General features: G+C 35.4%; 1 protein-coding gene across 3 annotated transcripts; it reads right to left on the bottom strand.

The window, feature by feature from the left end:
- Positions 1 to 2,593: 2,593 nt before the first annotated feature.
- RB195_003990 (uncharacterized protein) lies at positions 2,594 to 12,689 on the bottom strand (the record flags this gene model as incomplete). 3 transcript variants are annotated; one of them, XM_064201890.1, is made up of 7 exons in its annotated part: positions 2,594 to 2,636; positions 2,699 to 2,818; positions 4,265 to 4,371; positions 7,745 to 7,883; positions 10,271 to 10,371; positions 10,765 to 10,914; positions 12,618 to 12,689. In XM_064201890.1, the coding sequence occupies 7 exons, from the start codon at positions 12,687 to 12,689 to the stop codon at positions 2,594 to 2,596; spliced, it is 732 nt and encodes a 243-aa protein (XP_064057771.1). The 3 variants fall into 3 exon arrangements, with proteins under 3 accessions (XP_064057771.1, XP_064057772.1, XP_064057773.1); XM_064201891.1 differs by having other exon boundaries at positions 12,618 to 12,620; XM_064201892.1 differs by having other exon boundaries at positions 4,265 to 4,356; positions 12,618 to 12,620.
- Between the last annotated feature and the right edge of the window lie 429 nt (positions 12,690 to 13,118).

Genomic DNA, 13,118 nt, shown 5'->3' with positions numbered 1-13,118 from the left:
CGCAGGAAATGATATTTTTAAAAGAATTAATTACCACAGGATCCTTGATGCGTGTGGTTTCCTTTCGGAAAAATATTAATATCTTCCTACCATGAACAACAACTCCTGCACTGTGGATACTTTCAATTTTCTGGATTCAACAAATAAAATACACTTTTAAGATTAAATTTTGTGCACAGTATGGTTATGATGCATAGTGATGTGATTTTAACTAACAATAAAAAATTATAAAATAAATAAAAATGATGGTAGATAAAATTAATAACTAAAAAGATAACAGCAATAAAATAATTCGTGTAATTTTTAAGCCATCAATTTTTCAGTGAAACGGTGCTCATTTTTCGACACGTCGACAACACATTTATAATTTCTAGATAAAGTGTGAGTGAATGGAATTCGCTAAACATTTCTCTTTTTGTCGAAAACAAATGAAATCTGCCTTTAATAGCATTAATGATTCATTTTGAATTGAATCTATGTATATTTATAGTTGCAACATTAAACACAAACATCCACGAGTCATAACAACAGTACTTATATTGAATTAAATTCTAATTTTCAATAAAATTCCGTTAAATTGAAAAAAAATAAGGAAGAAATTTTAGTGAGGTGACTAAATCCATGTCTGTTGTCGAAATATTCGACATTTAACAAACCTTGCCGTGATAAGATGTTCTATTTTTTTCAATTTAAAAAAAAGTGAGGAAGAAATTTTATGAGATAGCAATTTTTTCTGAAATATATATTCTGTCGAAATATTCGTATTTTCAATAAATCTTAATGACATAGTAAAATACCGTATTGATTTTTTAAATTGAATCAACCATTAAAGGCTTTGAAGAAAGAGATTTTCTCTTTTTTTCATTTTTCTTTTTTTTTCAAAATGAAATGAAATTAATTAAGAAAGTCGCTCACAAAAAATATTATGTGTGTTTGGACAAAATACATGCATAAATAATAATATAATAGTAAATATAAACAAATAATAATATAATGCAATATGATGTATTAAGAAATTATAATGCAATGTAATATAATGATCTAAATAAATAATAGTATAATAATTAATACATATATGAATATATAATATATTAATACATATATAAATATGCATAACCTCATAGCATTTGCATGTGTTTATTTTTTATTTTCTAAAACAAATAAATTATAAAGCCTTTGTTACACTTAGAGTGCATATGACGCAATGTGTTTGTCACGTGATTCCTCTGTTATTTCCACTTTCTCCAGGATATTCGGTCATGTGGAGGATATTCGGTTCCTGGAGAAAGGGATTTTGCTTTATTCGCATATGCTTTGTCCTATCTAAAGGAAAAGGAGAATTAAAGCGATTATAAGGTAGTACTACTTCTTCGAATAAATATGATTTTAGCTGAGTAATCCATGAATCCACTATTGCTCATTGTAACCTTGGTTCGGCGTGTTTTTTAGACGGATTAGAGGTGTTGATCAAAGATGACTACCACAGCCATAAAAATAAACTGGGAAGTAATATTTTATTTGAAGTTTAATGGATCTGTATCCATAAGAAAGAATAGACCTACTGTTTTTGTGATCTGCTCCTTCTAGATTCCATTCAAAATTTCCATTTTAAAATGGCCAAAATCTTTGTCAAAAATAGTGAAAAAAATCAAAGAGAATTATTGGTAATAAAAAATACCTATTTAATAAATTATGTGTTTGTAAAGAATATAAGAATATGTGTTCATAAAATAAATCTCTTCGGAAAATTGGATGAAAAGGAATAAAAACTTTTAAACCATATAAAGAAAATAGAAGTTTAACTCGGCAAATCATTTCCTTTGCTTGTTGCTTGTGTTTATGGATCTGCAATCGATTTTTGTCAAATTATCACAACTCCCTCACTCTAAATTGATATTTTTTTGTTTGGTCCTCTTCCCGAGGCACTACATACATGCCTAACGACAAACTATCCCACAGTGAATATTTTTAGAAGCACTCTTTTTTCGATTTAAAATATACCTGAACAGAGTTCAGTTTCACATCTATTTATTATTATTTATTTATTTTGTTTATTTCTATTTATTGATTTTTTCGCGAGAAATTGTAGCGCAGCGGTAAGAGGCCATCATGTCCTCTGCACAGTCAATGGTTCGATATCACCCGAGGCCAGTCAAGACCTTCCTTCGACTACCGTCGAAAAATTCCGACCAGCTTTATCTGGAAAAATGAAGATCCTTATCTGATCCGTCCGTTTTTACCGGAAGACCGCATATAAATTTCTAGAACTATTATTAACTCATAAAATTAAAATTATACATTTATGGATAAAACCTTCTCGACTCTGAAGTGAATCCCCAAAAAATCAACACAGTGAACCGAACATTCGTTTTAAATGTGCAATTTTTTAGATTTTTTTAAATCTACATAGCTAACGGGAACACAACAAGAATCTTGCACAGTTTCGTTCGAACTAAAAAACTTTATTAGCTAAATTTGGCAAATTTCGAAGACAAACGATGAATACCGAGAATAGAGATAAATACAATAAATGTACATGTATAAATCAAGAACGAGAAAAAAAAACGTTTGACTATTTCTGTGAGTTCGTTTTTTATCCCATAATGTTCAGCATACCACAATAATCGGAAATCCCGCTGAAATGTGCTCCTCGTATCAGTTGAGGTAGAGGTAAAAACCAGTTCAGGAGGGAACTCACTTAACACCAGCTTGACTCGAACATCTACACAGATCACCGACTTCCTTCTTCCAATTCACTTGCCGTGAACATTGTCGAATCGCTAATTTCGCGTTACGATCGGCGATATTTGGTTCACAACTGTAATTACCATAATTACAGCCGCTCCTTTAAAAGCATCAATCACCCCACGAATCTGAGGTGGTACCGATTTTAGATGGAGTATTCGTATACGGGATCGTAGATTATGGGGAGAGGTGGGTGATTCCGTCCATTTCTTCCTAATTGCCGTAGAAAACGATCCGGAAGATGCGCGGCGTGCACAAGGCCGGCGCGCTCCAATCGAACTCGTTGTAGGAAGTAGCGCGCAGGAACACTCGAAGCCGTATCTTCCGGGCCGTTCTTTACGGCAATTAAGGAGAAATGGGCGGAATCACCCTCCTCTCCATAATCCACGATTCCGTATAAGAATACCCCACACGAAATCCGTACCACCTCAGATTCGTGGAGTAATGTCTTTAAGGCACATAATGGATTGGATAATTATTCAACGGATTAAAATTCTTTCATGTTTTGTTCTGGATTAGACTACTAGTGGATCGTGAGTTGATCCGAGAACAGGTAGCATCGATTTGAAGTCAAATTGCTGTTGATATGAGAATTTGATAAGAGTTATCTTAGAAAAGGTGAAAGTGAGTTGATCGAAGATCGAGTGACTGGAAAACTACAAAAGAAGACCTGGGAAGGGGACAGTAGCTACGTATTAAGATCTCACGGTGTCGGATATTTTTTCCTAGTATTCTTTCAGTACTTTTAGAAAAATACAGGTTTTTTAAAATTGCTTAAGGGGTATTTTTTGTCAATGAACCAACGAATTTTAGGAGAATTTTTAGGAAGAGTAAATAAAAAGATGGGGAAGTATTGTAAAAAAAAAAACGGATGATCATAAACATCTTCGTTATAAAAACGTTTTATCCATATTAATTTCAAAGAGTAAAAAGTGTGAAAAGTTTCGGATATTTATGGGATGATCCGAAATCCTTTACACTTTTTATTCTTGCCAGCATACTGAGCATATGTGGATGCTGGCAGAGTCCAGGAGGACAGCAAAACGAGTGATGCGCCTTAGAAAGCGCATTTGACGGCAGAATCATTTGCTTATTATTATTTTTTGTTGTTTTCCTTTTCTCGTTTTTTATTTGTTCTTTGAAGCAGGAGGAGTTAGCTGGCACTGGTCTGCTTAAGCTTTCGGATTAATCCGAAATTACACCTATGATCAAACTATGGTACTAGAAGTAATCATGAGATGATCTGTCAGTTGTCATTTGTTTAGGTGCTTTGAAAATTAGAACCATAGTAACTTTTTATTGCTTTTTTTTGTTTTTTTTAAAGCAACTGAACACGAGAATTATTTTTTGAGTTAGTTTGATAGTCTTCCCTAACTCTTTAAATTACTAAATATTTATTGCCTACGAAAATCTGCGTGCAGTAGCCTCAAGTATATTTCAGTGGAAATAAAGCGATACGGGGGTAAAAAGTCTTGAAATTCGATTTCATAGAAATAAATCACTTATCTGAATATCTTACCCTTTTTTATCAAAACAATAACCGTCCTTATTTTTTTCAATAAAGCAATTTTTCACACAACGTGCCACTGACGCTCCTGCATTGACGACTTGCTGAACAAAAAGATTCTGAAAAGAGAAAAAAATTATTAGATTGCTATATATTGTTAGTTTAGCACTAATCTATTTATATGTATAATTAAAAATAAAGGTCCCATTTCTCAACGATTCGTATATTCCATCTTGATGTACTCTTCATGTCCTTTGTTGCAGCGATATAGAGATTTCACTCAGGGAATAAATTTTTTGTATTGTAGCTTATAACAGTGTGGGAATGGTACGACCGTACACATGACGTAGCTACCGTAGGATGAATTCCCGCCAAAAAAAATCCTACTTATTTTCATCCGTATAGCTCATCTAGACCAAAATCTTCAAAAATCCTAACCACGACCCGTGTCCTGTTCCATTTATCCCACTGGATAAACCACCCTTGGAGGATAAATAGCGCTGAATTGGATAAAACGATTTTGGACGACAAAGGGCCGCCCGGAGAGTTCCACAGCCGTCCTGGAAAACACGTCCTGGAGCTCGGACGAGAATCACCGAGTAATGTAACCTTTAATAGTATCGATAGATACAGGCTTGTGTTACTCAGGAACGTCGCTCTAACCTGTAACTTTTTGCCTCATTGCCCTCCGTTACGGTACTTACACGCACACAACCGCAATCACGTCCTTTCCTAGTTGCCGCCAATCCACTAACCCCCTCTTCGCCTCCCACCCCCTTACTCCCGCGCTTCGATCAATACTCATCAAATGCTCAAGCGCATTTTACTGGGCGCTGGTGGATGTCTGCAAGCTGCCAAACCGTCTTTACTTCCACATTTGAAGTCTAGTAACGTTTTAGACGGTTTTAATCAAATTTAGGGTTCATTCTCAATAATTTAGGAATAATAAATATATTTTCTTGCTCGTACATGCTACCATGTATTTAATGACCACCCATTTTTTTATTCTTCGCCAATAAGACATACTACTGACATTCCCCATTTTTGCGGAAAAATCGCATTTTAGGGGTTGGGCGTTGATAGCCGGTGGGCTAGAAAGTCACTTTTGTGCCAAAAAAACCTCCCGAAAACTTTTTTCACGCTCTTTTTTTTCCTCGGCGTGCTGGATGCGTTCCGTGACCTCACCAGAATCCCAAATAGCTGACGTACGCCTTAGGTTGCCTCATAAGTTTCTTCCCACGGTTTTAATTAAATTCATCGTCGATTTCGGTCGGTCACACTTTAATTCATAGCAATCTGAGTTCTAGGTCAAAAAAATTAACTACCGTATCCATGGACGAGGAATATAAACTATTCTATCGGCTATATTTTTGTAGTGTTTGAATAAAAAGCAAAAGCAATTTATCAGAAAAGTAGGAGAGGAACTTATGAGACAACCTTATAAAGGATAAAGGACAAAGTGTCTGGCGTTAATCAATCCGCTTGAGATGCGTCCCCACGTTCACTTCAATTCAGGATCGTCTGAGGTTTACGAATGTGTAACTGGCCCTAGACAATGACTTGCGGGGGCCAGCCGATAAGTCAAATCAGCTTTTATCCTCCCAGACAAGTCTGATACCAATTTATCGACCTCGTAGGAATGAAAGGCTTAGTGAGCACTAGGGCGGATTCGAACCTCAGGTCGATCGTGCAGCTACAGCGGAACCTCTAACTGACTGCGCTACACTCACCCCTTATAATAGACAACCTTATAGTGATTTTTGATATCTACAAACCCCACCACATCACCCTAATCTCTTAACGCAGTTCCAGTAAAGCGATTTTGCGATTATTGTGATTTTTTAAAAGTCCCCAGATCGATATCCATTGTCGAATGTGCTCTCTGTAAGGCTCCATTCCCGAATTATTGCTGTCTTTCTGAAATCATCTTCTCTACTAATCTACCACACATAATTCTACAAGGTTAACTACGGTATTTGAGTGGATTATCTCTACATCACTGCACACCGTGCATTACTAAATTTCCCTAACTCTACTACTATTGAACTATTCAATTTTACCCCGGACAACCTGTCAAATGTTCCTCGTTTTCTCTCGAAATATGACAGCGCAGGATTCTTGGATGAAAAAAAGTTGAAGATTTGCAGATAGAGAGCATTTTGAGGAACAGTTGACAGAGATGAGGGATTTGTGCAAGGACGAATTGCTTCGAAACATGATTCCGAGAAATGCTATTATAATGAAAGCTGTTGAAAACACAGTTCAAGCTCTTTTTGAAAATATTTCAGGGCGGATTAATCCTGTTGCTGGAAAACATTGAAAATATTAACTAGTTTACATGTATTATATTGATATATTAAAAATTTAAATTTAAACTTGAATTATTAAGACTTGTTTTGGTCAGTAAAATAGTAACAAAAATCGATATCTTAGATCCCTGTTTATGCTACAGTAGACGACAGTACATAGAGCGCTTACAGTAACTCAGTAAGAACGACTACTCTTCTTTAGTGTTCTGTTAAATAATTGATCGAGTGACCACAACGTAGCCGAGCGCGAGTCGCGATCGTCTGCTGCAACATAAACAGTGCCCTAAGATGACAGCACAACTACTTTCGCCATGAAATCTATTAGGTATTCTATGATTTCATGCGTAGGAAAAAATATATATATATATAAATATTTTTACAAAATAATTCAAGATTTTTAAAAATGACTCGATTGGATTGAACTTAATTCATTTTCTGAAATTTAATTGGATTTTTCAAAAAGAACAAGAACACTGAAGGACTCGAAATATTCGTTACGATAACAAAGAGAGAAGATAAATGTTTGAAAAACTTTAAAGAAATTTAAAATATTAAATTATAAATCCAAGGATTTCCTACTTTCCGTTGTTCACTTTCTATCATAATAAACTGAATGATACTTCAACAGGTTGAACTGTGCATTCAATTTTCTTCTTTCCTTCTTTTTTCTTTTCTTTCTTTCTTTTCCTTCTTTTCTTTTTTTAAATTCAATTTTCTCGGAGACATGAGATGAGACAGTTCGCTCACGCGAGACACATAATTTTTTTTAGCAAACAGATGATTCTGATGAATTTTTCTGTTGGAAAGATCCTTGAAAATCGAAAAAAATTCCATTGTGTTTTTTTTACGATAACAAATGTCTTCGGATGTTTTCATCAGAATCCTCCGTGCTATACCAGTATTTTCATCGTTCACGCGAAATTATGGCAGCGACAGCTAGCTAGCTAGGATGCTTCCAAACAGGTCAGTGTTTACTATCCATTTATACTCAAAGGAAAAAATAAAGCTGTCATCACTCCACTGACCGAGTAAATACTGATAATGCAAGGATTTAACGTTCCAATGATCTGAACGGCGAGTGGACTTATGTTGAGAAAGTGATTTTTTTTCTCAAGTCCAGCAATTGGAACGCTATGCCCTTGCCGGTTAATTTTTTTTTATGACGCACTCTGAAACCATTGACCTTCACGTGATTTGAAGTGATCGAATTTAGGAATGTTTGAATTTGTTCGTTGATGACGTCCTCCACACGTTTGATCATATCCGGATAGTCGTAGGTCTTCACATGAACGATCTTCGCTTTTTCAATGTCATCTTCGCATCTAAAAACAAAATAGGAATTAAAAAAAGATTTTGAAAAATTTCTTTAAAAAAATAAAACAGCAAAGAGCGGTGGAAAAAACCTGGTTATTTAGCACTGCGGCATAGAATTTTTTTTAATCGAAAGGATACAGGATAAAATTACTGGCGCACCAATCCACTTGGGATCCGCCTACGCGTTTTACTGTAATTCGTAATCGTTGAGGTTTTGGAATGCGTGTTGGCCTATACAATGCGGACGGACTTGCGGACTTGCTGGGGTTAGCCGATGTGTCACGTCAGTATTTTTATCCTCTCAGACAATCCTGGGTCTCCAATTTATCAACCGTGGAGCGCTGAACGCGCTTGGTTGACACTAAGGCGGTTTTGAACCATCGACCGTGCGCAGACCAGACACCAGACCTATTGTCGTCTGCGCTACATGCGTCCCTTTTCCATAATACCTATAATTTTTTTTTTCGAATTTTTTATATTATTATTGTTATTTTATCTAAATGTAATTTTTTAAATTATCTACCTAGTCTAAAATATCTAAATTTGAATAAATTTTATAACAGAGGAATGCAGTCGGCCGAAATCTGTAGGAAATAGGAACCGAAGATCCGGCTTAGCTCTATTTATATCCAAATATTCATTTATAGGTTATTTGTTGAAACAGCCACAAAAATGTTTGTTATCAGAAGGCGAGAATGAAAAAAAAACGATACAAATATAAAATAATGTCAAATAAAATGTCAAGTATACAACTGTAATTTTTTTTTCAGAATACTGTGCTTATTTATTTTTTTTAGACTGAGAGGAATCTTCTCCATGGCCTCGGTGACACATCGGTTTTTGGCTGCTCATCGAACTGCATTACAATGGTTCCACTACTTTTTCCCCGAAATATTTCACTGAATCTCCTCTGTCACGTTCTCAGAGAGTCTCATCGATTTCAGATGGAAAACAACACATTCCACACAAACATCCACGTTCGTAGGTGGTGGCTAGCTTCGGTAATATTCGATGAGGAATGATATAATGAATATTTGTAGTGTATATGCTGTGTTTTGTGATCACAATCCTGTAACAAACACCGTTTTCCAAACGTCTATCGATGTTGATGTGTAAAGAAGCGGAAATGGAGGTCAGTCACACCTTCATCGCTTCGCTTGACCGGAACGGGACAACACATCGAAGTTCTCCTTGGTGTTCGGCGTCGTAGAATTTGTGAATTACGACATTTGTGTGTAAAAAAGAAAAATGTATATCACATATCCTACGCCTAAGAACTGCTCTAATGCAAATAACCTTAAAGAGGTATGATCGAGTCAAAAGGTGAGCAGGTTATTGGCTGAAGAATTCCTAAAATGCAGTCATTTTTACACGATCCGATCCTATTTCAACTTTTGAGGCCATTCACGTTGACCTATAGTGCAAATGCACCAAATCATATCTTAAAATCATAAGCACCATATTAAGCATATCTTAAATCTCCGACTCTACGTCATCAATCCACTTCAGCCTCGTTTAATGAGCAAGTAACCTGACAAAATCCAGAGCAAACGATCCTTCTTCCCTATCCTCTTTTTCTCGTACAACACTACTCCTGGCTTGTGCAGAAAAATCCGGATTAGTCAATCGGAAAGCTCTCATATCATTGCTGGTGGAAAGACTATTTTTTGAAAACATCAGTGAAAAGCACATAAGCCGATCATTTCGAAAATTCCCTTAGAATGTACAGTTGACCCGCTTCCCATTTACTAATTACCAAACTAAAACTTTGAAAAAAATGAAAATACCACTTTGAAAACAGTTTTCTTCTCCAATTAGCACGATGAACATGAAACTCAAGTTTTGTTAATTTCTTTTCAAATTATGGACTCACGAAAGTAATTAATTTTCTATGTGTTACTCGAAAATGACTTGGTTGCTGTTTTTTATACTACAAATTCTGGGTCTTCTGCGTGTTCAACCTCGCTGTGGATCATCATCCTGACCAGGATCGTACTGCTTTGGAATACTACGTGGGCGAAGGAAGAGCATGTAAGGATCTCGGGTTCTTCATAAAAATTTTTTCCGACCTATTCACTATTTCAGGTGAAGAACTTCAGCTGAGGGCAGCTGGGCACTGTCCGTGATAGTCAGCAAAGCTGATCGCTTCCGGATTCTTGTAGCAATCAGCAATATTTGTAATCTCTTGTGCTAAAACATTCACCACCATTCTGTTAGGACAACAAACAAGAACAGGAGTCCGTAAAGCCACAATATTCACAACCAGTTAAATCCACCACCTTGTGGATTTACTATAGACCACAGACCATTTACTACATACAGGTTCCTAAGGATTGCTGGCAATTATGCACGAGAAATAAAATACTCCAAAAAAAGTGGATAATATAAAACTTACGCTTTTATTTTTGTCCGGAAGCAATTGATGATGTCATCGACGAAACCGCGACGTTTCTCGAAGCAGACACGGAGTTTTTCGGGCTCTTGGGTCAATGAGTACTGAAATATTGCCGTAGTAAAAAAAAATAAATTCAATGAAAAAATGGAATAAATATTTGAACTGAAATAAATATTTCTGGGGGAGCTAGACTCGCTAAAAATGCTACTTTTTGAATTGTGTCAAGACTTTTTTTGCTTATATAATTTTATTACTGTTGATCAGGAAATTTTTTCAATTATGATTACGAATTTCTACGTCACAGTTTTATAATGGCCGAAGTAAACGCATGGAAACGTTATATGTGAGAAAAAGAAGGAAAAAAAAACTCGAACAAAATCGAAACGCAGCAGAATTAACATTATTTTTGCCCTTAAAAACTAAAAAAAAAAAAGATTTTTTAGTTTCCAAAAGTCTTTAAAAATTTTTTAGGAGGAGCCATCGCAAAATCTAACCGCATTAATTTCCTTCCAACATGGATCAAAACAGTCATAAGCCTGTTGTTTGGCCGAATTATAGCACTCGGACACCTCAGAGCAAACACATTGACGCACTGTTTCCTCCCTACGAGATCCATGAAGCACATCGATTGTTGACTTTGAGATCTGAAACAAGGATGGAAATACAAACAAAGTGCCAGACATAAAAATATACAAAAAAAGGGGGTCCACACATATATGAATGCTCCTTCTGCTTCTTCTTACCATTGTGAGTAATTTTTAAGAGGCTCTGCTTGAAGAGAAAAAGATTTGAGTGAATATTAATGTTCCAGAATATTTTTCTCTGAAGAACAATGTCAAATGACAGCCAAAAATCTTTCGGAAACTGTTTCCAGCTGAAATTTTCGGAAAAAAAGCATTACAGTTGCACTGGACGTCTGAACCACAGGAAAACATCGAACGCATCTAGTTTCGTGTGTAAGCTTAGCTAAATCTGGTGTGAAAGTGTTCGCCAAACACTGGAGAAAATTTCTGGAGAAAAAACCAGTTGAAATTACATATTTCTTTAAACTACTTGATTTTTGATGATGTGATCTTCGTTAAAAATCACTTCATGATCGTATGGGCTGATGAGCTGAGGGAAAGTGAGGAAAGTGTGCTCTATTTCTTCAGATGTTATGAAAATATTCATGAGAAGTATTTTGGCTGGATATATTTTGCACTACGGTTATGTAAATGATTAAGGAATGCTGGAAAAGTTTGAAAAATTTAAACCATGAATTCTAAATAACTTTTTTTTTAAAGCAAAAACGTGATCAAATTAGGTCGACCCTGGTGGCATGGCTTTCCCAGCCAATTGAGCCAATTGTTGATCTTTTTATGAGAGAATGCAAGAATTTGGAGAAATTTTCCTCTTTTTAGAATGCTCTCTGTATCAACAAAATAATAAAGAATACAGATAAAAATAAATGTAAATATAAGTTTGAAAACCGAAGAATAAACGTTATTAATTACTATCATAAATATCGGTTCCGGTTCGAGGAAATTCGTTGACCCAGTACTGGACGACTGCGAGTCCGATTTTTTCAAAAAATTCACAGAAGAAAAATATGACGCTCTGCATGAATCCACTATAAAAGGGTCCACTCGAGAGAAATGGGCGCTATCGGCATAAATGGAAGAATTACGGATGCGCCCGCGAGCAGATCAAAAAACAACGGAAGCACAGGTGACACAATAGAAAATATCGGTGGTCTTAAATCGATCCAAAACAAGAGATATCGTTTAGAGGAAATAGTATTGATAGGAAAATAAGACTAAAAACAGGAAAACAAATTCTTAAGAGGCTAATCACAAAAGAAAATATTCGTAGTGAAACGAGAACTCTTTTTCCTTCTCGGTTGAGAATCGAACGTATCGAAAAAAAAGTAGGTGACTTCTCGTATTTCTAATACATCTTCTGGTCGGCATAACTTTTAAAATAAGTCAAGAATAAAATATTCGGTAAAGTAAAAAGGTTTGAGCATTCTTGGTAGGTGTATTAAGTGAGCCATAACTGACGATGTAAACATTAAATCATGAAATTGTCATGAAAATAAACAAAAGTTATCAAAGAAAATCAACAAAGGCATATATTTCAACAATCAACAAAAGCATATATTTCTAATTTCTGTCCGAATTGTTTATTTGTTATTTGTGTGTTTTCTTTTTTGTCATTTTTTGGTGTATGTGAATAAGTAAATAAATAAATAGGTAAATAAATATTTGATCTAAATCGATTAGTCCTAACTGCGTTAATTTCATTATCGAAATGAACGGAAAAAACCCTGGGAACTTTTTTACCTCACCTAAACCATAAATTTACTTACCATATCTATAAACTTTAGAGCATATAGGGAATAAATTAATGTAGAAGAGATGAGTAGAAATATTCGTAGCATTTTTGACGACGATTGACGAATTTGTGACGAAATGACGCGTAGGCCGATGACGATGGCAGTGCGAGACCACAACGATGGTGTATTTAAACGGAGGCGAGACGAACATCACGTCAAGGTAGAAACCTGCTTCTAACGAGTCGATGTGCAGTCAATGTCGATGTGCATACATGTGTGTGTGTATGTATGTAGGTGTACTACATTCAAAAACATTTCCAAAAATGTTCATTTAGTGGTGGGGTCAATGAGTGTGTGGTTAGGAAAGGAGACTGGATCTCATTCCATGTCCACAACAGAGATTTCTGAGAACTTAAGATTAATCCCTTCAAAAAGCGACTCTTTCACAAGTTCTTCGTCTTCTCAAAATTGATGAATTCTGTGCTGAGCACGAATAATAATAATAATAATAATAATAATAATAATAATAATAAT

Source organism: Necator americanus, chromosome IV (assembly GCF_031761385.1).
Source record: "Necator americanus strain Aroian chromosome IV, whole genome shotgun sequence".
Lineage (NCBI taxonomy): Eukaryota > Metazoa > Nematoda > Chromadorea > Rhabditida > Ancylostomatidae > Necator > Necator americanus.
The sequence above is the reverse complement of the archived record's forward strand: the minus strand, read 5'-3'. Positions and strand labels throughout refer to the sequence as shown.